The sequence below is a fragment of the Prionailurus bengalensis genome, chromosome A2 (assembly GCF_016509475.1).
Source record: "Prionailurus bengalensis isolate Pbe53 chromosome A2, Fcat_Pben_1.1_paternal_pri, whole genome shotgun sequence".
Taxonomy (NCBI): domain Eukaryota; kingdom Metazoa; phylum Chordata; class Mammalia; order Carnivora; family Felidae; genus Prionailurus; species Prionailurus bengalensis.
In genome coordinates, this window is record NC_057348.1 from 50,692,501 (window position 1) to 50,717,417 (window position 24,917).

A 24,917-nucleotide genomic window follows, 5' to 3' on the forward strand; every position below is an offset into this window, starting at 1 on the left:
CTGCCACCCATGGTCTTGGCCACAATGGTACCAGGCTCTCACCATGTCAGAAAGAAGAAGCAAGAGCCACAGATGGAACCCAACATGGCAAAACAGAAAGTTGCCTGGACTTGAGGGTGAGTGTTCACCTGTGTCCACCGCACTGCCTACGTGACTTTATGAGGGTCTGTGCATAACCTCTGTATTCTGGCTACTCAAATGGTACCATTAGCCTTGGGATTAAACACCAGAAAACAGCTCCATGGTCATTCATTCAGCAGTTCATCCACTCAATACATTTTTTATTGAATATTTCATATGGTCCAGACCCCAGGGATGTAATTTTGAACACAACAGACACAGCTCCTGCCTCCGCGGAGTTTACAGTATAGTGAGGGAGACAGACACCGCTTAAGAAATCCTGCAAATGTGTGTCAAGTTACAACTGCAGGAAGTGCTAGAGAAAATGGTGCCAGGAGAGCCCATAACAAGAGGACCTGGCCTGGGGGTCCCTGAAGTATCTCTGAGGAAGCAGTTTTTAGGCTGGACTCTAAAGGAAGAGGGCGGGAGCCTGGTAAGGGGGGCGGGAGGGGAGGCTCAGGGGGCAAGGGCCCAGGCAAAGGGAAGAGAACAGGCAAAAGCTCATGACGGGGTGGGGGAGTTTGGTGCATTTAAGGAACTGAATAAAGGCCAATGTGGCTGGAATCCAGGAAGCAAAGTGGAGGAGGAGACAGGTCAAAGGCTCCAGCCAGCACATCGATCACCATCCCATTGGCCATCTGGATTGTACCAGAACCCCAGGAAGAAGCACCCAAAGGCACATGGAAGAGCTGGACACCAGCCTTCCTTTTCCAGAGGATTACTTGTCCCTTTTGAGAACGGGACCCCTTTGGCCTGAAACCCAGCTCTCCATTCCAGCACTCATTTCGCCTGCTGCAGCCACACTTTTGGAAGGTGTCACAGTGAACCTGGCCCGCGCTCTCTACTCTAAGGCACATCTTGAGCAGCCTTTCTGCTTTTCCAATCGTGCATCCCAGTATCTATGCAGCAGGCAGAAGCAGCAGGCATATACATATGTATGTGAGAACTTTCACATACATATGTATATATATTTTCTTTTTCTTTCTTTCTTTTTTGGCCAGAAAACAGCAATGAAAATTTCTGGTGAGTCACAGCTTTCTTTCTTTGGCTAGAGTTGCTGGGTATGAGGCTCCAAGAGAATGCAGCTTAGAGGAGCAAGGTCTTGCCAAGCTGGTGAGCTAGGGAAATGAAATTAGCAGTGAGCCAGCTTCTCCTGCTTCTCAGCTGGGGGCCGGAAAATTCCGCTTTGCAAACAGAACCCATTTCCAGGCCTTCAGAGCCCCACGCTGCAGATGAATCCAAATCTACTGCCCTGGGACTGTGGTTCCTCTGGGAGAGAGGCAAGCTCCTGCAGCTGACACCATCGCCAAGATGCCAAATCCCCGCCTCTGGCTTCCTGCTCCCTTCTAGGACGTTTTTGGGGCTTATGCTGGCTTGCTCAGCAGACTGCTAGCAAAGCTGCCCCTGAAAAAAGGCTCCCTCAATTAGTTCCAGGGCCCAAAAGGTAAGCATAACCTCTTGCTACCTAAGCTGCCCTGAGCAGGATTTGGAATTCATCGCCCTTACTTGGAGCATGAATCATTAAGCCCACAAATATTACCTGAGTGCCATCTTATGTGCCAGACAATGGTAAGCAAAATGAGTCATACTCCCTCATTCATGGAGTGTACAGTCCAGTGGGGGCCTCAGGTGATAATCAAGTCATCACATAAATACATAGAAAATTTCGGGGGACCTGGGTGGCTCAGTCAGTTGGGCATCCGACTTCAGATCATGATCTCGCAGTTCGTGAGTTTGGGCCTTGTGTCAGGGTCTGTGCTGACAGCTCACAGCCTGAAGCCTGCTTCAGATCCTGTGTCTCCCCCTCTCTCTGCCCCTCCCCTGCTCACACTCTGTCTCTTTCTCTCAAAAATAAATAATAAACATTAAAAAAAAAAAGAAATAAAATTGCATCAGTGATAGGGGCTATGAAAGAGAAATGCATGGTACCTCAAGGGTCTATAGTGGGGGCTTACCCCACCCCAGGGAGGTAGAAGTGAGCATCTGTTGACCATGCTGGTCCTTCTTACCATCGAGGCTTCAGTTGAGATGTTTCTCCCGCATGTGGCCTTCCCTGACCCTCAGGGGCTCCCTGGTCCCTAGCACAAACCCCTATTTTATTATTACTGCACTCCCATTCCTGAGATTTGTCCTGTTCATTTACTTTCTGCTTCTGGTCTCTGACTCCTCTCAAGCTTATGTCTATCATGTTCACCACTGTTTCTCTGGAAGGACAGGGCACACAGTTGGCTGAAGAGATGAAAAGTATCCAGAAGGATAAGCTGGATTCACAAGGATGGGCAGATTTCGGTGTAACACAGGGATAAAGAAGAGCATTCCAGCAGTAAGTGTGAAGGCTCCGTGTGCATGGACGCCTTGTAAAACAGAGAGAAGGCACGCGTGGCCAGAGAGCAGAGAGGAGGTAACCAGGGGTGCAGACAAGGCTGGAGAGGTAGCATGAGCTGGGGCCTTGAAGGCCAGGATGAGCGTCTGGGCTGGGTACTGTTGTACACAGCTGCTGTAACAAAGCACCACACTGGGAGGCTTAAATAGCAGAAATGTGTTGTCTCACAGTTCTGGAGGCTACAAGTCTGAGATCAAAGTGTCGGAAAGGTTGGTTCCTTCTGGGGGCTGTGAGGGAGACCCTGTTCCATGCCTCTCCTCTAGATTCCGGTGGTTGGTTGGCCATCTTTTGTGTTGCTTGCCTTATAGACATATCACCCCAATCTCCGCCTTCGAGTTCACATGATGTTTTCCCTGTGTCTGTGTCCAAATTTCCCTTTTTTATAAGAACACCAGTCGTGCTGGATTAGGGCCCACCCTATGCGCAGGTTAACTTGATTATCTCTGCAAAGACCCTATTTCCATATAAAGTCACATTCTAAGGTTTTGGGGTTAGGACTCCAGCATGTAAATTTTGGGAGGACACAGTTCAACCCATAATAGGCTGCTGCCCCAAGTGGATCAGGAGCCCCAGAACAGTTTACATGATCACTCAGGCGTCTTTCATGTGGTCCATCAGAGGAGCGAATGGACCTGGGATACAGAAGATAAAGTCTGACCCCATTAGCTGGCATCCAAGGCCGGTCCACCCCGCTCCCACCTCCCCCTCTCTGCTTGCAGAAACCTTCTCCAGGCAGTGGATGAAGCTCTGAACCAGGGATGGGTTTCTTCATTTATCTTTTTTTTTTTTTTTTTTTTTGCCTCCCAAGGAAACTGAGGCCATTGTATTGTGAGTTGAAGAGGTTCTGACTCTGGTTAGATTCTGCTGCTAATCAGCTGTGAGTCCTTGGGCTTGTCACTCTACCTCTCTGAGGCTCTGCTGTCTCATCTATCATATGTATGGATGAGCAACTCAGTGGCCAGTGAGGGTCTTCAAATGTTAACAATATCGACTGTTATTTTCCAAAACCAAAATGCATACACATGAGCTGACAAAGGCTTTTTTGTTCCCAATTCCCCAACTTAATTATTTGAAAAGCCTCACAAGATGCACAAAAATGACGACGGTGAATAGCCATTATGCAGGACCCTTTCGTCCCATCTTCAATGACAGGACAATGAAGCTGCTGAAACCCAGGAAGGGGGTAGCTAGCTCTTCCCAGCTCGTGGGCATTCCTGCCTTGGCACCTGTGCATATTCTGTCTTCACTCACTTTGAATGCCTTCCCCTACCCTTTCCACATGGCAAAAGCCCACTCTCTGAAGTCTTGTTCAAAAGGCTTTTCCTTCAGGGATTACCTGAGATCTGTCTAAATCACACATTTCGATCTTCTCAGATGGTCACCTCTGGACACCTTTTATGTTGTTGCTTAGCTCATCAATCGCCACTCACATGTATGGGGCTTGATCCTCTGCTTATTCTAGAAGCCCTTTGAAGGCAGGAACAGTCCCTTGTATTTCCTTGTATTCCTCCAGAGTCCTTGGCAGAATCTAATTCATCCATTCATTCACCTGTTCACTTAACTCGCTCTTCTAATATTTTTTTAAACCTCTGTCACATGCTAGGGACAGTCTAGTCACAGTGGATTGAAAAGATGACTAGATGTGCCTTGAGAAGGCTCACAGTCTAACAGGTAAAATTAATGCAAGCCAAGAATTATTACAGCTATTGGTCAGAATTCCTCTAATTTAAGTGACAAATATACTTCAGGCTGGCTTAAGCAAAAATGATAGTAAGTGGAAGGAGGGAAAAATTTAAAGGATAAAACATTGTAATCAAAAAATATAAAGGAAGGGGGGCCTGGGTGGCGCAGTTGGTTAAGCGTCCGACTTCAGCCAGGTCACGATCTCGCGGTCCGGGAGTTCGAGCCCCGCGTCAGGCTCTGGGCTGATGGCTCAGAGCTTGGAGCCTGTTTCCGATTCTGTGTCTCCCTCTCTCTCTGCCCCTCCCCCGTTCATGCTCTGTCTCTCTCTGTCCCAAAAATAAATAAACGTTGAAAAAAAATTAAAAAATATATATACATAAAGGAAGAGGAGGGGGTTGGCCTGAGGAATAGCTGGACCCAGGGGTTCAAAGGATGTTCTCAGGATCTGGTCTTGCTCTCCCCATCTCTTGGCTCTGCTTTCCTCTCTCTGTGTTGGCTTCACTCTCAGGTAGGCCCTCTACAGACCAAAAATACCCTGGCTGCCAGTAATCCCAGTAGAAAGACAGCCTCCACCCCCCATCAGTCCACTAAAAGTCCTGGAATTACATTTTATTAGATTAAAGCTCTGCGACCAAGATGATTCAGAGCCAGTCACAGATTCACCATAGCTCAGGGATGAGTCCCCAGAGGAAAATCTCAATGCTGTTATCAGAAAAAAGGAGGAGGGATGCTAAGCAGGAGAGGGTACTGTGTTATGCTGTGTAAGGAATGGGATCCCAGAGGAGGGAGGGAGGAGCTAATTCTGCCTCAGGGTAGAGGGAAAGTCACAGGAACATTTGCATTGGGCCTTGAAGTACACAGAAGAGGTGCAAAGGGAAAAGATGGGAGCATCCTGCAGGCAGAGGGAAGCCTGAGTAGTGTGAAGCTGTAAAGTCATATAGGACATGGGCTGTTCTGGGGCTAGCTGTCTAGAGCAGGGCTGAGGGAAGGCACAGTGGAAGCAGAGGCAGCTGTGGCAGGAAGGACCTTATACATAGGTCAAGGCTGAATGAAGGTTTAAGTGGGCCAATGATGAGATCACTGGGGCAGGGAGGCCAGGTGGGAAGCAGAGGAGCCATCCAGGTGAAGAGGAAGAGTTTATCCTGGGGCTTCGCCTCAGAGCCACCACGACAAATGGTGAATGTGAGTTTTTAGGGCAAGGAGAACGAATTGAAATCCACTGACTAGAAGCTATCTTTGGCTGATGCCAACCCTGAGAAAGCATAATTCGGAAGGGGAAGGACTACATCCATTGGGTCACCTGGCTGAGGCAGGATCTGCTTACCCATGCTTCAGTGCTGAGTCAAAGGCTGGGGCTCAAATCCCAGTTGTCCTTCACCAGCTGGGTGAACTTGGATAGTTAATTAGACCTTTTCTTTCCTTATCTGTAAAATAGGATTGATAACGGCTACCTCACAATGGCACCTTAAGAACTGAATGAGGTAATTCACGGGATGCTCTTAGCATCAAACCCAGCATATGATAATTATTATTGTTGTTATAATCACTATTATTACCACTAGCAGCTCATTAGGTTATTAGGAAATTCCAACGATGGATGTATATAGATATATGACCCATGGTAGGCTTTCCACAAGTGTTGGTTTTCCTCCCCCACTGCAAACTCTCATGTATACTTCAAGACCCAGTGCAAATGGTCCTGGGACGCCCTCTCCATCCTGGAGCAGGCTGATTCACTCACTTGTTCTCACACCTCAAAGTGATGGCACACTGGGTCTGGTGTCCAGCAGCACCTCTGAGCTCCCCCCTTGAACTTGCTAAAAATATTCTTGGCACCAGAATGAAAATCTCTACCTTAATGGGCAAAGCCCGGCCAACCTCATCTTCTCTTTCCCTACAAACCCCTTTGCCTTGGTTTATCCATCTGCAAAATGAGCACACCACTGTATATGCAGTGCTAGCCCTGACCCATGTCTCCTCTGGTTGGTTCTTCTACTGATCACCTGGGGATCCTAAATCAGGACTCACCTTGTCTGGCCTTCAGGTCTCTTGTGTGTCAGGTGGAGATAATGACACCTTTCTGACTCCCAGCTCCACTAGGATTCTTGGGAGGATTTAAGCAACTAAGGCTGGGGAGGTAATTTGCAATGTGTAAGCAAGGTACTATATAATCTTCCAAGGTCATTATTACCCTATTTGTCTAATGGAATTGAGTCAAAAGTAAACCCCTGCACATTCCTACTTGTTACAATCCCCTTTATAAGATGTGGTTTATATATACAATGGAATACTACTTGGCAATGAGAAAGAATGAAATCCTGCCATTTGCAGCAATGTGGATGGAACTGGAGGGTATTATGCTAAGTGAAATAAGTCAGCCAGAGAAAGACAGATATCATGTTTTCACTCATACGTGGAATGTGAGAAACTTAACAGAAGATCATGGGGGAAGGGAAGGGAAGGGAAGGGAAGGGGCAAAAAACAATTTCAAACAGAGAGGGAGGGAGGCAAACCATACAAGACACTCAGAAATACAGAGAACGAATTAAGAGTTGATTGGAGAGGCGGGGGAGAGGAGATAGTGGGTGATGGGCATTAAGGAGGGCACCTGTTGGGATGAGCACTGGGTGTTGTAGGTAAGCAATGAATCACGAGAATCTACCCCCAAAACCAAGAGCACACTGTATACACTGTATGTTAGCCAACTTCACAATAAAGTATATATTAAAGAAAAAAAGATAACAGTGGACATCATGTCTAGAAGTGAATGGAGAGGTGAGTGGGCTTAGAGTGGGTCATGGGCTTAGGAATCAATAGGCTTCTTCCCCTGATTGTAAGCAAACACCACAATGCCCAACAAGGAATGGCAAGCATGCTTTCAAATGCAGTTATAAATAAAATGCAAATGGCCATAAAAAAATAAAAAATGAAATCTCCTTTATTACATCATCTATTTTTCATTTTTAGAATAAAATTTAAATGATATGCACATATATATTTATATAAAGCATATCATACATAAATAAACCACATCCTGGTTAATACTTTGGAAGTTGCTAATTATAGTCTCTGAAGATTTCAGGAAAGCTGGTGTAGGATCTAGAAAAGAGCCAGAAGGGAAAACTTGGAAGGAGAAAAAGGGGTGTAGCTGTTGCAAAAACCACGGTTTAGGCTGAGATTCCTGCTTTAGAATGCCTCCCAGCAATGAAAACAGAAAGGTGGAAGATGGAAAGGGTAGTGATGCAAGACATTCACTCTCCAGAAGGAGCTAGAATGACTCCGGGGGCGGTCTTACATGGGCTTCAGGCTTTTTGCCTTTCCTGCAAACCCACCATATTTAACACCTCCCTGTTAATTATTTACTTTTTACTTAAGTGAATTTATTTACAAAGGACTTTCCCCAGTCTTAGTTAAAATAAAATTTAAAAAAACCAGCATCACTTGCCATAAATAGAAAGTTAACTGAAGAAGTAAGTTCAAGGAAAACAAAATAGCATCATTCAATCCTAGGGAGATGCTGGTGCCTGAGGTCTGCTCTCTATTTGTGAAAGGGGAGATTAGAGAGGCATAGCAACCCACTAGTAACCAAACTGAGACTGTCTCCTTGAGCCAACCACAGAGACTGAAAGAGAATTAAAGAATTCAATATTTATGGTTCATGTGCTATCAGTGATCGCATCCTCATTTGGAGGAACACCAATCTGGTCTGACCAGCCCTCATGTTGCAGAAATGCCCACTTAAAATACTGGATCTTTGTGTGCACCCCTCCACAGACTGGGAGCTCACATCCTCAAGGCAGCCCTTTCCTTGATGGACAGCTCTGGCTACTCGAATGTTCTCTAGGTTGAACAGTTTCTCTGAAAATGCTATCCTTGGACCTCACCTCTCCCCTTTTCTGTAGTCACACAAAGTAAGTCTATTTCCTTCATATGTTTAAAGGAAGTATTTGGTAATATCTTGGTCTTTTCAACTACTCATTCAAAAGAACTTCTATCATTGATCAGAGAGGGAGAGAGAGACTAGAAATGACCCCTTGCCTTCAAGCAGCCATCAGACTCAAGTGGGAGAACCAGACATATGAACTGGAACATTCCTTGGTAATCTGACAGTAATAATGTGAGTGACACACAGATCACCATGGGAGGCCAGAGGAAGAGCAGTTGACTGTGGGCCTGGGGTCTACAGCAGGGGCTTCCCAGAGGAAGCAAGCCTTGAGCTGGCCCTGCTGGGATGAGCCAGAGCTGCTCAGGAGGAGAGAAGGGAACCCTCAACACCCACACATGCAGGACTGGTCTAGACCGATGGATGGCTCTCAGGAAACACTAAACTATCCCAGAGAGGTGATGGGATACCCAAAGTCATGCAGTTTGAAGCAGTTTTGCATTTTGGAGCCCAAAAAACCAAGGTCAGAATTCTAGCTCTGCCACATACCTGCTCTAGCCATGTCCCTCTGAGAAAATGACTTAACTTCTCAACCTCAATGTTTTCAATGAGAAAGGCAGGATAGTACCTGCCTCAAAGGTCACCATGTTTACCATGAAAGTTAAATGAGGCCACACATGCAAAAGATCTAGTAGAACACTTGGCATGTGATGAGTATCTGAAGGGTTAAACAACCCACACAGCACAGCACCGAGCGATCAGGAAAGGTGTGGCTGGCACATGGTACTGGAAGAATATCAACCCTGGGAAGTATTACCGGAAAGCTATTACTAGTGTGATACTAGTCATAGTAATAGTAGTGACTATGAATGGAGACAGGAGACCCACCTGGAGGACCTTCTCCTTCATCCCACCTCAGTCTAAGCAAACCTTTTGATTCTGAATCCTCAGCCATTGACAGGCTCCATTTACCTGCTACCAAAGTGCTTCTCTGCTTAGTTTTCACCTGAAAGGCTAAACCTAAATTATAGCATCTTTTTAGGGAAATACTACATCTGCGAGAAAACGTTAGTTGCTCGCTGGAATCCTCCCTCCCAACTGCTCCGTGAAGAGATGCTCCAAACCTTCTTCATGTGGACTATTAAGCATTATTCATTAGCTAGCCACGCACCTCCCAGTTCTTTCCAAAATCTGACTTTTCCAACTTTAAACATATTTGAATACAATTCTCTGTTGCCTTCCCCACACCCCACCCCCCCACCCCCGCCACAGCTGTCCAAATAGCAGTAATCAACAACTGGCTAGAGAAGCATTTTTCTCAGGTATAGCCCATGGAAGGTGAGAGGTATCAAAAACTGTGAAGGTGTCAGGATAGAAGAGGACATCACCTCATACACAGGGCACTATTTGCATGTGGTGCTAATATTCCAGATGGAAATCTGGAGCTGGGCTAGGATGGGGCTTTTCAAACTGGGTCCCAAGCAGTGCTAGTTTGGTGAAATAATAATATTTCAGGGGAGGGAGAATTCTGTGATCATATAGCTTTCAGAAAAAAATCAACAGGCTCATTTATTGCAGAACTTCTCAGAGCCTTCTATCCCCTAACAGGTATTCGGAATCTTTAAGAGGGAGTATGGAATAGGTAGTTGCTCCTAACTCCATTCATGTCCCCTCCCCAAACCTGCCCTCGCCCCTAGACATATCAGTGTATTGATGTCTTAGAAAACCCTCCACTGAGGGAGAAAAAGTCTTAGTTCTAGGAAACCTCTGGCTTCCTAGAACTATTCAATTTGTTTCAAGGACATCCACGTACCCCAGAGGCAAGTTTTAAGCCCCCTGTGTGCTGCCCCCCGCACCACACTCCTGCTCAGGAACGGCACTCAGTTCCAGGTCTTGCAAAGGACAAGCCAAGCTCAGGCCAGGGCTGGCTGGGAAAGGACTGTGGGTTAGAGACCTGACTCTGGGGAAGAGGAAGGGTCTAGAAGGCTAGCATGGCCTAAAAGTGAGTTGTGACTAATTTATCGTCTGGAAAACCACTGCAGTGGGTGCCCTTAAATATGAATGAGCATCAGAATCTCCTAGAGGGCTTGTTAAAATACAGACTTCTGGGCCCCACCCCTGGAGTTTGTCATTCAGCAGGTCTGGGGGAGGCCCGAGATTTTGCATTTCTGACAAGTCCCCACGCTGGTCAGGACCGCACTTTGTAAACTAGTGCTCTAGAGTCCCGACTGCCCAGTCAGGGAGAGCACCATAAAGCCCACATTCTGTCCTCTCAACAACACTGTGCCAGGCATGAGGCACAAGGAGTGGGTGACCCTTTGCCTGAATGGTTTCACCAAGCTCATAAGGCAGCCAGAAGACAGATGTCCCCTTCCCTGCCTCCCACCAGCCCCACGTCAGAGCAACTCCAATCACCACTTGATCTCTGTTCATTCATTCAACTAACATGTAGTGCGTGCCAACCAGATGCCAAAGCAGGTACTAAGTGACCCTAGGTCAAGAGCCACTCTCTCTGCCATCTCTGAGTTCACAGCCCACTGGTTGTCAAAAGGGGATAGACAAGAACACAGGTGATTTCAGCACAGGATGGTAGCTTCTGCCTCATGCTTCTCAAGTCCTCTGTCAAGTCTCAGGTGGAAGACATCCTTGATTCCTCTTTTCCTGAATCCTACCTCTGAAAGACTACCCAGCAGTGCCCACTCCTCCTTGTCTGCTCTGTCATCACCCCTACAATCGTCAACACCCACCTGCAGAGCAATACTCCCACCCACACCACCCGTTTCCCCTGCTCTACTCATGCCCCCTCCGGTCCAGGGTCATCTTTCAAAAACAGAAATGGGAGGGGCACCTGGGTGGCTCAGTCAGTTAAGCATCCGACTTCGGCTCAGGTCATGATCTCACGGTTTCTGAGTTTGAGCCCCGTGTCAGGCTCTGTGCTGACAGCTCAGAGCCTGGAGCCTGCTTCAGATTCTATGTCCCCCTCTCTCTCTAACCCTCCCCTGCCTGTGCGCTCTCTCTCTCTCTCTCTCTCTCTCTCAATTATAAATAATAAACATAAAAAGTTTTTAAAAAACAGAAATGGCATCATGCTCCCGCCTACTTACAATGTTTCAGTGGCTTCTCACACTCCCTCACCACCATGGTGTTCCAGCCCCACTGGCCCCTCTTCTCCTCCCCCTGCCCCCAGAGCTGCCCTTACTCATTCCCCAGGTCTCTGCTTAAATGTCACTTCCTCAAGGCACCTTCCCTGTTATTCTAGTTCAGTGTGGAGACAAAAGAGGGCTGTAATCCTTTGACAGTCGTCCGACAAGAGGAAGGCTTTATTTCCTATCTCCTTAAAGCTGAGCTCAGGCTAAGAGATGGTGTTGTACCAGTTCCAGGCCTAGCACTGAAGAAGATGGGGTTTCCCCAGCGCTCTCTCAGAGTCCTGGATTATGGTGTCCGAAGTCTGACACCTAGCTGAAATACCAGGTAGAGAGGCCCTGATACCACACAGGGAAGGATTCAGCCCAGCTGGGCCCAGCCTTCCAGCCATCCCCAGAAAAGCACATTAAGTAAAGCCATCTTGGACTGTCTAGCCAGAGCAGCCACCAGCTGAATATCACTCAGTGATCCCAGTCAATGTCATATAAAGTAGAAAAATCACCCAGTTGAGCCCTGTCCAAATTCCTGACCCACTAAACCATGAGTTACTAAGGTCTGGGACTAAGTATTGCTGTTACACATAATACTAACCAGAATGCTCTGCATTATATTTATTTCCATCATAGCACCTCCTGGAGAACTATACATTTTTTTCAATTGCCCAGGCAGATAAGGAGCAAATGGAGAAGCACTGAACTTAGAATCAAGAGACCTGAGTTCTTGTTATGGACTGAATGTCTACGTCCCCTTAAATGTCATATGTTGAAACCCTAGGCCCAGTGTGATGGTCTCAGGTGGTAGGGTCTCTGGCAGATAAGTAGGATTGGGGCAGAGCCCACATGAATGGAATTCGTGTTCTTAGAAGAGTCAACAGAGAGCTTGCTCTCTCTTCTCCTCACCATGTGAAGACACAGTGAGAATGAGCGGTCTACATGCTGAGAGGACTCTAACCAGAACCTGGCCATACTGGCATCCCATCTGGGCTGGACTCACTGGGCCTGAGCTCCCTGTGGCACAGAATTCAAAGAAAGGCTCAAGTGATGGCTCTGAGGGTTCACCTGGGGTAGGTTGAACATCTGGAGAACAATACCATCACTTGTCTCTTTTCTACCATCACATTATGCACATTGAGGATGTCTTATTTTCTTAGACTGTGCCATGTGCTGAAACACAAAGATGATTAGAACACAGTCCCTGCTCTCAGATAATGTACCTTCTCTTGAGAGACAAGCACATGTCTTGGGGCATGCCCACGGTTGGTATGGATGGTTGAGGTGGGCACCACGTCCTTTGAACTCTGCTACCTGCTTGCTCTTTGGGGCTCAGTGTAGATGTCACTTCCTCTTGAAAGCTTCCTTGAGTCTGACCTGGTGCTTCCTCTGTGTGCCCATAATATTCTGTATTTGTTGTTTGTTTATTTAGCCATATTTACTGAGCACCTACCAGGTGCCATGCCCTGATTTATAGTAGTAAACAAGACAGGCGGTTCCTGCCATAGTGGAATTTCCTGTCTAATGGAAGAGAGATGAACAATCAAACATAAAAAACAGAAGAAAGAAAATATCATCAAATGATTGCTGTGATGGACTTGCAGCTTCTAGCACCGTGCAAAATAGGTTTATAAGCCACCATGGTCTGTGGTACTTTGTTACAGCAGCCGAATGGACTGATGGTCCCCATCCCAGTTCGGACACTCATTTGCTGTGCAAATCAATTCCCTCTCTTGGGCAAATCAATTCTCTCTCTAAACAAAATCTCTCAGCCACAGCAGGCTTTATACACCAAGTATGTTTCCGCCCTCCCTTCCTTACTCCTACTCATTCACAACCCCCCCCCCCCCCAATCTCTGTCTGGCACTGGGCCCACTGCACTGGGAATAAACTAACAAGATCTAGGCCCTTCCCTCAAGGCCCTGAGAGGCTACCTGCCAGAGAGATGGACACTCTTAAATGAAGTATCTGTAAGACAGCAAGACAAGCCTTCTCTGGACAGCAGGATGAAGGACCCAGAGCACAGCACAGATCTTGTCCACTGAGCTCCAGAGAGGCAGCCAGAGGTCAGCACTGGTTGGCCCTGGGGTCAAAGGGCAAATCCAGGCATCCCTTAGAGACTCCTGCTTCCAAAGCTGCATTAGCATCGTGCGGAGGGCCTATGCCAGCTGCACTGGCCTGGGCTGACACCCTAATTAGACTTTCATAGTGTGTCAAGCAGCCTGCTTGGCCCGACTGCCAGCTGGGGCTCCTGTTCCGTCTGGTGGCCTCTGTTTAATGAACCCATGAGGGGCTGGGCGAGCTCATTACAGGCAATGCGAAGGAACAGGGGACCCCTGCCCATGCTCCCCTGCTCCCCCGCCTTTCCCCCATGTTCACGCTGAAAATGCGAAGGGAGGAGACTGGCAGGAGCTGAGGCCACAGCCTGACCACACAGCCCTGGATGGCTCCAGTGACAGCTCAGCCAGAAACAAGGGTTTCCATGCGTGCATCTGTGGTTTTAGGGGAGCGTCCACATCTCTGTTCTCAGGCTGCACCCTGGCCCCTTCTTATCTGAAGCCAAGGAGGCAGAAGGAAAATGACAGTTCAAATCTGTCTCTTTGCAATGACTGGTCCACAGACACGTTTGGACAAGCTGCTTTTCTCAGAGCTTCACTGTCCTCATCTTTAAGATAGGCCAGTAACAGCCACCCAGCACAACGTGCTTGGTTATCGCACTCAATAAATTGTCACTGCTGTTGCTATTACTAAAAGATAGGCAAGAGAAGACACCAAAACATGAGCCATGTTTGCTTCTGAGTGGCAGGACTCTGCGAGTGATTTTTTCCTCCTATTTGTCTGTATTTTCTAAATTGTATACAATGAGCATTTTACCTTCATCATTTAGGAGGTGAGGGGGAGCACATTTTCTCAAAAAAAAATCTATCAGAAAAATGAGATTATGTGTGTGAAAGGGCCTAGACACTGCCTGGGAGGAGGTTATTGATAGAAGCTTCCTCCTGCAGCCTAAGTTTGAACAGAGATTGGTTAAAAAAAACAAGCATGGTATTTGCAAAGATATAATAAATTTTTGCCCCTTGATAAAGCAATCCGTACGAAAGTGAGCGTTCACATGGTGTGGCACAGACCAAAGGAAATGTTTAAGGGAATTTAAAGGAAGAGCATTCCTTGGCCATAGCAGTACACAAAAAAATATACGTAAGAAGGTGGAAGCAAGCCAGTGTCCCCTGACAGGCGAATGGATAACTACAATGTGCTCTACACATACAGTGGAATATTACTCAGCCTTCAAAAGGGCACATGCTACAATATGGAAGAACCTGGAGGTTATACTAAGAGAAAGAAGCCAGTCCCTAAGGGCAACTACTGTATGAGTCCACTTATATGAGGTCCCTAGTGTAGTGAAATCCGTAGAGGCAGACAGTAGAATGGTGGCTGCCAGGGTCTGGAGGGAGAGGAAATGGGGAGTTAGTGTCTGATGGGTCCAGTGATGCTGCTTTGCAAAAGGAAAAGCATTACGGGGTTTGTATGGTGGTGATGGATGCACAACAGCATGAGTATCCTTAACACTACATAATCGTACATTTAAAAATGGTTCACACGGTAGAGTTTATATTACATACATTTTACCACATTTTTTTTTTAATGTAGAGAGAAAAACGGGATGGAACCCAGAGGAAGGAGGAATGGGTCGGGGTTGGGGGGGCAGGCGGTTGAAGTAAGTTGCAGATGCCCTGCCTTGAGGGCAACTGGCTGGAGACACAGCAGGTAGAGGAGGAGGAGGTCCTGGCAGCGTGACAGCGGGAGAGAGGGCTGCAGAGTGCCGCCCTGCGGAGCGAACGCTGCCCCTGAGCGGCTGCTACCTCCTACCTGCACTGAGGAGGCTGGCCCCACGCGGGTTCTGGACAAAGCGGTTTTGTCGCTGGCGGACTCGGCCAGCCACATCAGTGCCTGAGCAGATCCGAGCTCACAAACCCCAAGTTTGGAGTGTGAGAAATCGGGGCCCGGGAGGTTGCGTATCATAAATTAACAAAGCAGAAAAAGAACCTGGGCACGGCTCCTCCAGAGGAGTAGCAAAGGGGGATGCGTTGAGCATCACTTCCACGGAGAAGAAAGAGATTCTGAGGTCACTGTGCTGAAGGAATGGGGAAGTGGGCTGGCTGACCCCCAGATAAAAGAGAACTGGGTAGAGTCAGGATGTCCTGAAAAGGGGGGGAGGGGGAGGGGATATCACGCTGGCCCAAATAAAGACTAGTACAATGCCTGGTGCATAGTGGGATAGCGGTAGACAATTTACTGAGCATTTACTGTCTGCGCTAAGCACGGCTCTTGTGTTTCTCATCTATTCCCTACAGCATCCTCCCCGCGTGGGAACTATTTGGATCCTCACTTCACGCGGAGGAAGTCAGGCACAGAAAGGTCGGTAATGCAGGATCGGCCTCCTTTGTGCTTTGCTGCCTCCCACCGGCCCAGGCCCCGGCCCCGCTCTCACTTGAACTGGTGCTCCCGGGAACTGCGGATCTTGGAGGAGAAGCGCTCGGCCAGCTTCTCCAGGCTGCGGGAGTACTCGAGCTCAATCTCAGCTTTGCGGCGGAAGAACTCCTGGAGGTCCTGGAGCAGCTGCAGGCGCGACTCGGACTGCTGCTCCAGGCATTTGAACTGCTCCACCAGCTGCGTGCGGATCTCTGCGGGCAGAGGCAAGGCGCAGCGGCGTTAGGCTGTGCTCGGGGACAGCAGTGGGACCCGCCCGGCTGACCCAGGGCCCCGTCGCAGGCACTGCAATTCCTGCAGCCCCCTCCCCGCCGCCACCCTCCGCGTGCCCCGACCCCAGCTTCTGCAGGCACTGGCACAAGGATCGGGCACAGGGCGGCTCTTGTCACATGGTCTAACCCAATGTTTCCCAAAGGTGAATCATTGTATGTCACCACCTTGGTTTTTGCCATATCCATATGCCGCCAACGTTATTGTTTCTTCCACACGATCTAGTGAATTGGCTCACTTTTTTTTACTGAAATGAACTTACTTGAAGTGAACGTTTTTGTGTCACTACGCTGAGGGGAAAACTAGGCCCACTTGCCATCCTGGGGCACGGAAAATGAGTTCAATGAGAACAAAAAATTTGTAAAATTCTATCCAGAGACCGATGCTTACCAAAGGCCCTGAGCCCAAGCTGCCTGCTCTCTATCAACAAAAGGAAAATGGGAGTGTGCAAGGCGTTAAAACCCTTCTCCAGATGCAGTCGGGCCTGAGAGAGGCTGAGAAGGGGATGGGGGAGGGGGGGGAACTCTTGGGTTTCAGTGTTACTTAAGGCCACATCTGTGTTCCACTTTACATCACCTTGAGGTCCATGCATAAACATCTCAAGTACCCGTAGAGGAATGTCACCCACCCTCCAGGAAATACTGACCGCAAACCAGATCTGTGCAACAAGGGCAAAAGTTCAAAAGCTGGGGAGGTAGAGATAAAAGTCACAGCCAAATCCCAATAACTATGGCCAACCTCATCTTCAAACCCGTAGTGCTGTGCTGTCGCTGCAGCTGTCTCTCTGCTTTAACTCCTTCCCTGCCATCCCACAAGCTACTCAACACCTCAGTCTCCCCACAGCACTCTGCTCACACAAACTCCCTGCTCGAAACACCCCACAGCCTGCTTCTGAGTATTAAGCCCCACTCCTTAGCATGGAATTTAAGGCCACCAGCCACCCAGCCACAAACTTTACTACTCAGGGTTTACCCCCAGTAGACTCTTGAGACCATTCAAACTCGTCCTTGAAATGTCCAATCCCACCTGCATAAACAGGCACTCTGTCTGAAATGATGGCCAATACTATCTCAGCATCCTTCAGAGAAGTGGTCTTCACAGGGGGCCTCCCCACGCTGGGGTACACAAAGGCTTCCCCTGGGGGTATGCAGGCAGGAAAAGTACAAGGGAATCAGCAGGAGATCCTGTTTCCATCCCCACTCTTCCCTGCTCTGCCTGAGAATGTGTCTCAGTCTAGATGGCATGCCTGCCCTCTTTCCCCACCTCCCTCTTCACACCTGCTTTGCAGAAGAAAGACCAACTTCCTCGTCCATTCACAATCTATGGTGCAGTGCCCCTAAGTGTCAAGATATCTGGGTGCCCCCCAAAATGGATGATTTAGCCTGTTGATGTTTGCAAATCTTCCTTTGTCATCATGAACGCTTGCTCCTCAAAGAGTGGTCTGTGGACCAGGGGGCTTGTTAGAAAAGCAGAATCTCAGACCCCAGTGCAGAACTTCTGATTCAGAGTCTACATTTTAGCAAGATCCTCAGGTGGTCCTTATGTCCCTGAGAGTATGAGAAGCACTGCCATCAACCATCCCATCCATCTCCTAATGAGAAGCATTTCCCACACTATTGTACTTTTTATGTTTAGTCATTATTTATCAAGTGTGTAAAATATTGATATCATTTTGATAAATTGTATATGTGATCACTGTAATGACAAATCAATCCAAAAGAAAGATACTTAGAGCTTTTATGGGCAAAAAAAACATTTTAAATGTCCACTTCAACTTATATACATGTTTTGGATCCAAAGAAGTATGATAGAGGGGCAGCTGGGTAGCTCAGTCAGTTGAGCATCTGACTTCAGCTCAGGTCATGATCTCACAGCTCATGGGTTCGAGCCCCACATTGGCTCTGTACTGACAGCTTGGCGCCTGGAGCCTGCTTCAGATTCTGGGTCTCCCTCTGTCTCCGCCCCTCCCCCACTTATGCTTTGCCTCTCTCTCAAAAATAAAATAAACATTAAAAAAAAGAAATTTGATAATCAATAAAAGAATTTCAAGTATAAAAATATATTAAGATAAAATTCTGCTAGAGAAATATGAGGGAATTATGAGTCCAAAAAGGTAAAGAAACGTGCAATATAAAATTTCTGACTTATCTGGGTAATTTTTGATGGATAGTGGTGGATACCAGTGCATTATGGCATTTATCCTATTACCTGGAGATTCTCTCATGACTACATACCCAAAACAAATCCAGAGTTTATGTCCACCAAAAAAATATATAGAAGAATACTTACAGTAGCTTTCTGGCCAAATAATATAAACAACCCAAAATGTCCATTAAGAGTAGACAAAACCTTTTTTTATTGAGATTTCAATGGAATACTATATAACAATGGAAAAGGTGAACTCCCGCTACCTGCCGCGACATACTTGAATCTCCCAGACCTTATGTTGATTGAAAGAAGCCAGAACAAATGAGATCATGCAAAACTAGTGTATGGTGACAGGGGTCAGAGAAATGGATACTGTTGGAGAGGCACTAACTGGCAGGAGGCAAAAGGGCGCCTTCTAGAACACTGGAGATATACTATACCTCGATTTGGGTGGCAGGTACACTGGTAAAAAAGAACTGAGTGCCTGGCATACCTGAGATCTGTGCATGCTGCTGTATATAAGTGATCCTGCGATAAAGAGGCCAAATTAAAAATGCTATGTTAGTTTCCATTTGATGCATTTAAGAGAGTAGTGTAATTTTATGGTACAAGGTCAATATTTACAATATGACATCAATGAGATCCTTTGTAACTACTTAAAGTTACAATGAAATTTTTTCAGATGTCGAGTTAAAATGTGTGAGGCAAGAGAGTTTTCCCCCACCAAGTTCACTTAGAGGGCAGGCACGCAAAAGAGCTTAAACCCTGCTTGACAGGACAGCTCCTCCCAGGGAGTCCTGGACCGCTGTCTTGGCCCTACTCTGAACTCACACGGTACTTCCGGTACTTCCGGTTTGTCTCTGCCTCGTGCTGTTGTTTTCATTCTTTCAGTATGTGTGTCATAGCTGCCTTACCTCCTCAAATGAAATTTAAGCTCTGCAGGTGGGTTTTCCCCACACGTAATAGATCATCAGGAGATCAATATCTGCATATTTATCTTTACCAAGTGCTTTCACCCAAGGACATTAAGTGTTGTGATTATGGGAGTCTCACTCGACACAAACATATGCAAAAATCACACTCACACACCAGACACCCCCCCCCACACACACACACACCATGACATTATTATCCATTTTTTAGAGGAAGAAACCATGGCTCTGTATAAACTACAATCAGGAACTTATCCAAGGTCACATTTTGTTCCCTGAACTGTAACACAGGTGCGCCTATGACACGGCCTACTTGTTACATTGGATCGAGATGCCATTACTCCCCAAAGGGTAAACCCTGCCATGTCAACACATAGTTATAAAAATGCTTTCCAAATATTTTTCAAATTACTTTCAGACTCTATACAATTTGGGACTCAAAATAATCTTAATAATAATTACTAGCACTTACGGAGTCTGTCATTTGTTGCAGGCCCAGTGCTGACTTCTTTACATATTTATCTCACATGATCTGTATAGCTTCCCCATAAGGCAGGTGCTACTAGTGTTCCTTCCCCATTTTCTCCCCCCAGAGATGAGGAGGTAGAGGCTCAGAGGTAAGCAGCCTCTGTTCATAACAGCTGGTATGTTGCAATTAATCTAGGAATCAAGCCCAGATCCCTCAGATGGGAGCAATGACCCTTCAGGTATCTAACTAGACTCAGACCACATTATTTTAAAAAAAAACACTTTAATCCATCTGTCTTCAACCTCTTGTATCCTATTTGTAACAGGATGGTGGTCTAAAGAGTATTATTAATCAGAAATGCTGTAGCCACTGCTTTCCTCCATTACAGGGCATAATCAGGAGCCAATGTTCACATATTTTAGAGGAAAAACTCATAAATCACACTGTGATGACAGAAGAGGATTTGGAAGGAGCAGAGAATCTCCCCCAATTCATACCACCAGCTGGAGCCTCCAGGCTGGGTCGTGCATAGAACCTTCCAGCAGCTTGGACAGCTCAGAGTCAGATCTTTCTAGCAGGAAACGGTCCTGGCCGGATCTCAGACTGCAGCATGCCCACGCTCTCTCTGGAACCCTGAAAGGATTTGATTACCCATCTCGTTATTTCTAACTCCTTTCCAAGTTGCTCCTCCTTGGAGCTGGCACAGAGTTGGGTTTTCTCCTTGAAGATTTCAAAGGAGCGACAAAAATAAAATAAAACAGAACTGCTCCCAAGGCTCAGACTCCAGTCAGCAGACGTTCCCCCCAGGGGGCGGTTCCAGCCACAGCAGAGCACTGAGTGGCAGAAAAATTAAAAGCGGGTGGGGCAGGGAAGAGAAGGGGTTTGGAAAGTCGGTAAAGGCTCTCTGTTCTCAAAACCTTGGAACAGACCTCTCTGATCACCTAGTGCAGCCTCTTGGTTTTACAGATAGAGGCCTGAGGCCCAAAGAAGGGGCAGAACTAATTCTGACACCCCAGTCTCCTGAAGCACAGCTCTCCGGTGTCACTCTCCTGATAAAATTCTCCATGGTTCCCTGCAGCTAATAGGATCAAAACCAAACTCCTCTGACATTCAAAGCCCAAGAATTTACAGCCTGCCTATCCATTCCCCATAAAGCTCCTGTAACAGTCCCACCAAAGACCACTGTGCCTGTGCCAATGTCATCACCCATGGCAACACTCAGGGCGACCCGCCTTTACAGGTGAACAAGTATCCTCACCCTCTCCATCCCACTCATAACCACACCTCACAAGCAGAGGCTACAGATCTTCTTCAGGTTCAAGGTAATTAGAAATTCTACCTTTTAAAAAATTAATAGATTTTTTTTAGAGAAGCTTTAGGTTTACAGACAGATTAACCAGAAAGGGCAGGGAGTTCCCATATACTCCCTCTCACTCCCCTGCATGGCTTCTCCTATTGTCAACCTCTTGCATTGGTGTGGTCCATTTGTTACAACTTGATGGACAAAAACTAATATGTTACTATTAACTGAAGTCCATAGTTCACATTAGGGCTTGCTCTTTGTGTTTTACATTGCGCAAGTTTGAACAAATGCATAATGTCATGTGGCTATTGTTACAGTATACACAGTATTCTAAAACCCCCATGTTCTGCCTATTGGTCTCTCCCTCCTCTCTACAACTTCTGGAAACTACTCAGCTTTTTACTGTCTCTCTGATTTTGCCTTTTCCAGAATGCCATATACTTGGAATCATATATTATGTAGGCTCTTTAAGCAGGTTTCTTTTAGCATTAAGCATTTTAAAAGTTCCTCCATGTCTTTTCACAGTTTGGCAGTTCTTTTTATCACTAAATAATATTGCATTGTATGGAATAATATTCAGTTTGTTTATTCATTCACCTACCAAAAGACATTTTGATACATACCAATTTGGGGGAAGTATGAATGTTTTGCGCAAGCCAAATAAGTTTTCCAACTCATTTGGAGAAATACCTTTTTTGTGTTAATTAATAAACTATATTTAAGAGAAGTTTTAGGCTTACAGAAAAAAAAGGAGTTCTATTTTTAGACAGGAAATACAGGAATTTAAAAAAATTAGTACAGGAGGGCACCTTTTGGGATGAGCACTGGGTGTTGTATGGAAACCAATTTGACAATAAATTTCATATATTGAATAAATAAATAAATAAAATTAAAAAATGAGTACAAAATTCAAAAGGTAGAAAGGGTATAAGGAAAAAAATTTAGGGGTGCCTGGGTGGCTCAGTCGATTAAGCATTCAACTGTAGATTTCAGCTCAGGTCATGATCTTATGGTTCGTGAGTTCAAGCCCTGCACTGGGAGCCAGTGTGGAGCCTACTTGGAATTCATTCTCTCTCTCTCTCTCTCTCTCTCTCTCTCTCTCTCTCTCTCTCTGCCCCTCCCCAGCTCTCTCCCTCTCTCTCTCTCTCTCTCTGCCCCTCCCCAGCTCTCTCCCTCCCCTCCCCTCAATAAATAAATAAACTTAAAAAAAAAATCTCTCTCCCACCCCTGTCCACCAGCCACCTAGTCCCCCCTCTAATAAGGCAACCAAGTTACCAGGTTCCTGTGCATCCTTCTAGAAATAATGGCATATTTCAAATACACATCTTCCCTGTTTTTACAGACATAGTAGCATATCATTCACAGCGTCCTGTACCTTACCTTTTTCTTTTAAGAATACATTGGGGAAGGGTGCCTGAGGGGTTGGTTAAGCACCTGACTCTTGATTTAAGCTGTCAGAGGGGAGCCTGCTTAGGATCCTCTCTCTTCTCCCTCTACCCCACCTTCCCCCCTCAAAATAAATAAATAAACATTAAAAAAAAAAAAAGAATACACTGGGGAGATCAGTCCACATCATTTTATAAAGAACTTCCTCATTCCGTTTTACAGTAGTACAGAATTCCACTGTCAAAATGTAAAAAAATTTTTAGCCAGCGCCCTTTGCATTGTTTGTAATCCTTTACTATAACCATCAACAATGCTGGCATGAATAACCATATGCAAGCTTTGTTTTGCACATGTGCAGGTATACCATCTGTGTGACAAATTCTTCATGTGGAAGTCGAGGATCAAAAGGAATTTGCATCACTATTTTGCATTAGAACTTTGAGATTGCTACACTGCCCTCCTCCGAAGTTGTACCAATTTGTACCTTCACCAGAAATCTATGAGTGGGTCATGGGGCCTATTTTAAAAAACAGATATGTTGAGATTTGCTTCAAAATAGCCTTGGGCGGTGGGCTGGGGAGTGGCAGGCTTAAAAGTAACACAAGATTGGCCTTGTCATTGATGAAGTTTAGTTGTGGTGATGGATATGAGGAAGAAGCTTGTTATTTATTCTCTCTGCTTTGGGAGTGTTTGAAACTTTCCACAATAAAAAAGAGAAAAAAAAAAAAAAAGAAAGAAAGAAAGGCAGACAAAGTCAGTAACTTGATACAAAGCCTGCAGCTCTGGTTAACAGGTCTGACCAGTTAGGAATGCCAATAACTTGTCCCCAGAGGCCTCTGCCCCCAGCCTGCAGATGGGTTAGAGAGAGGGGCCAGAGTGTGACCCTAAGAGCAACTTTAAATCCAGTTTCCCAGGCCCCACCCAATCCTAATCCTTGGATCCTGTCCTGAGAACTGGGTGAATTTTCTGACACCTCCTGGGATGATGAGGCCCCGCTTTCAAGTTGTACTTATCCTGAAAATCAGGATCAAGTGAGCATTTGCCACCCCCCACCCTGCTCCACAGAGGCAGCTGGCACACCCTCCCTGGTAGAGTTTCAGGGGCTAACAAGGAGGATGAACAGCTGACAGTACCTCATCACATCTATGCACAATCCCACCTCATTATCACCACGTCCTTTGAGGCCGGTGCTATTAACATTCCTATTTCGTACAAGAAGCAATTGAGACTCGAGGAGTGCCAGTGATTTGCCCTGGGGGTCACCCAGAAATTGGCAGAGCCAGGGCTCAAATCCAGAGTAAGGGGCAGACAGGAACCAAGGTTACCTGGTCTCCAGGTCAAGGTGCTTTCCCTGGAGGATCCAATGTCTACCCTTTCAGGGATCATGTCCCATTCCACCTCCTGTCTCCATCCCGCACTCCATCTGTCATCCTGTTGCCATTCTCACTGGCCCTGGCTGTCACTGTATCCAGCCCAGTGCATCCTGACCTTGACCTCAAGCCCTCCTGTGGTGGAGGGAAACATCAGCTTGGTAGCACAACGTAGCAGGCTCTGGGGTTTACCTGCCCAGGGGATTCAAATCCTAGCCCTGCTACACGTTTAGCCAAACGAACTTGGGCATGTTTGTTTCATTTCCCTGTGACTCAGTTTCCTCTGTAAAATGGGGATGATAATAATCTACTTGGTATTGTTGTAAGGATGGTAAGTGGCCATTCGAGAAAGCTCTTAGTTCAGTGCTTCATCTGTTTTAGCACTGCACTGTCCAACACAGTGGCCACTAGCCATATGTGGCCATTTAAATTTAATTAAGATGAAAAATTCATTTCTCAGTTGCACTTGCCACATTTCAAGTTCTCAAAAGCATCTGTGGCTAGTGGCTACCGTATTGGACGGAGCAGAGTGTTTGCAGCACTGCAGAAACTTCTATTGGATAGCACTGTATTAGAGGCTTAATGAAAGCTCCTGTTAGCTACAATTATCATTTATTAATATTGTTTTCTGCGGCCGGCCCAACAACCGGCGTGCTGAAGGAGTCCACTGCCATCCAGCTCCAGCCTTAGGGGAGGGAGGTGGTATAGCAGAGTGGACAGAACCACGGAGCCTGGACTCCAGCCGCTGTCACAAGGCAGAATATTGTCTCTGCCAGATATGCATTTGGAGGTCTTGGGCAGGCAGGTGATTTTCTCTGAGCTGTTTTCCCATCTGTGAAGGGCAGGTAACCATGCTCATCCTACAGGGCTATGGCAAGGATCAAACTAGAAATGTGCGTAATGTGTCGGGCACCTAGGAGACCCTGGGCAAGCAGCCTCCACAGAGAAGTGGCACACACTCACGGGCTTTGGGGACATGGGAAGGGCATATGTTCACGGGCTTTGGGGACAGCCAGCCTGGGCACAAGCCTGGCTTTCTCCACTTTGTGGAAGTCAGTTCAGCTTCCTGAGTGTTTTTCTCACCTATAAAATGGGGAATAATAATACCTTCCTCTCAAGTTTGTCAAAAGAGAGATGGTATGCATGTCAAGTGCCTGGCATGATGCCTGGTGCATAGTAGATAAGCCATAAATGGCAGGAATGAGCCATCACTGCTACTGTAGCCATGTAGACTGAGCATGGAGCACACTGGGCACTGGGCTAGGTGTTCCCCAAGGCCCATCTCATGCCCTGCAAACACAACCCCGCCAAGCAGGTTGTATTCTATTACTGGGGATCATCCTTG

At 46.7% G+C, this 24,917-nt stretch overlaps 1 protein-coding gene across 4 annotated transcripts in view; it reads right to left on the bottom strand.

The window, feature by feature from the left end:
* The window catches only part of SRGAP3 (SLIT-ROBO Rho GTPase activating protein 3), a 262,356-nt gene that overhangs the window by 120,929 nt on the left and 116,510 nt on the right, over positions 1-24,917 (bottom strand). For all 4 annotated transcript variants that reach the window (XM_043588002.1, XM_043588001.1, XM_043588000.1 and 1 more), the window contains exon 2: positions 15,696-15,888. In XM_043588002.1, the coding sequence (XP_043443937.1) occupies positions 15,696-15,888 (193 nt within the window). The remainder of the gene's footprint in view (positions 1-15,695; positions 15,889-24,917) is intronic.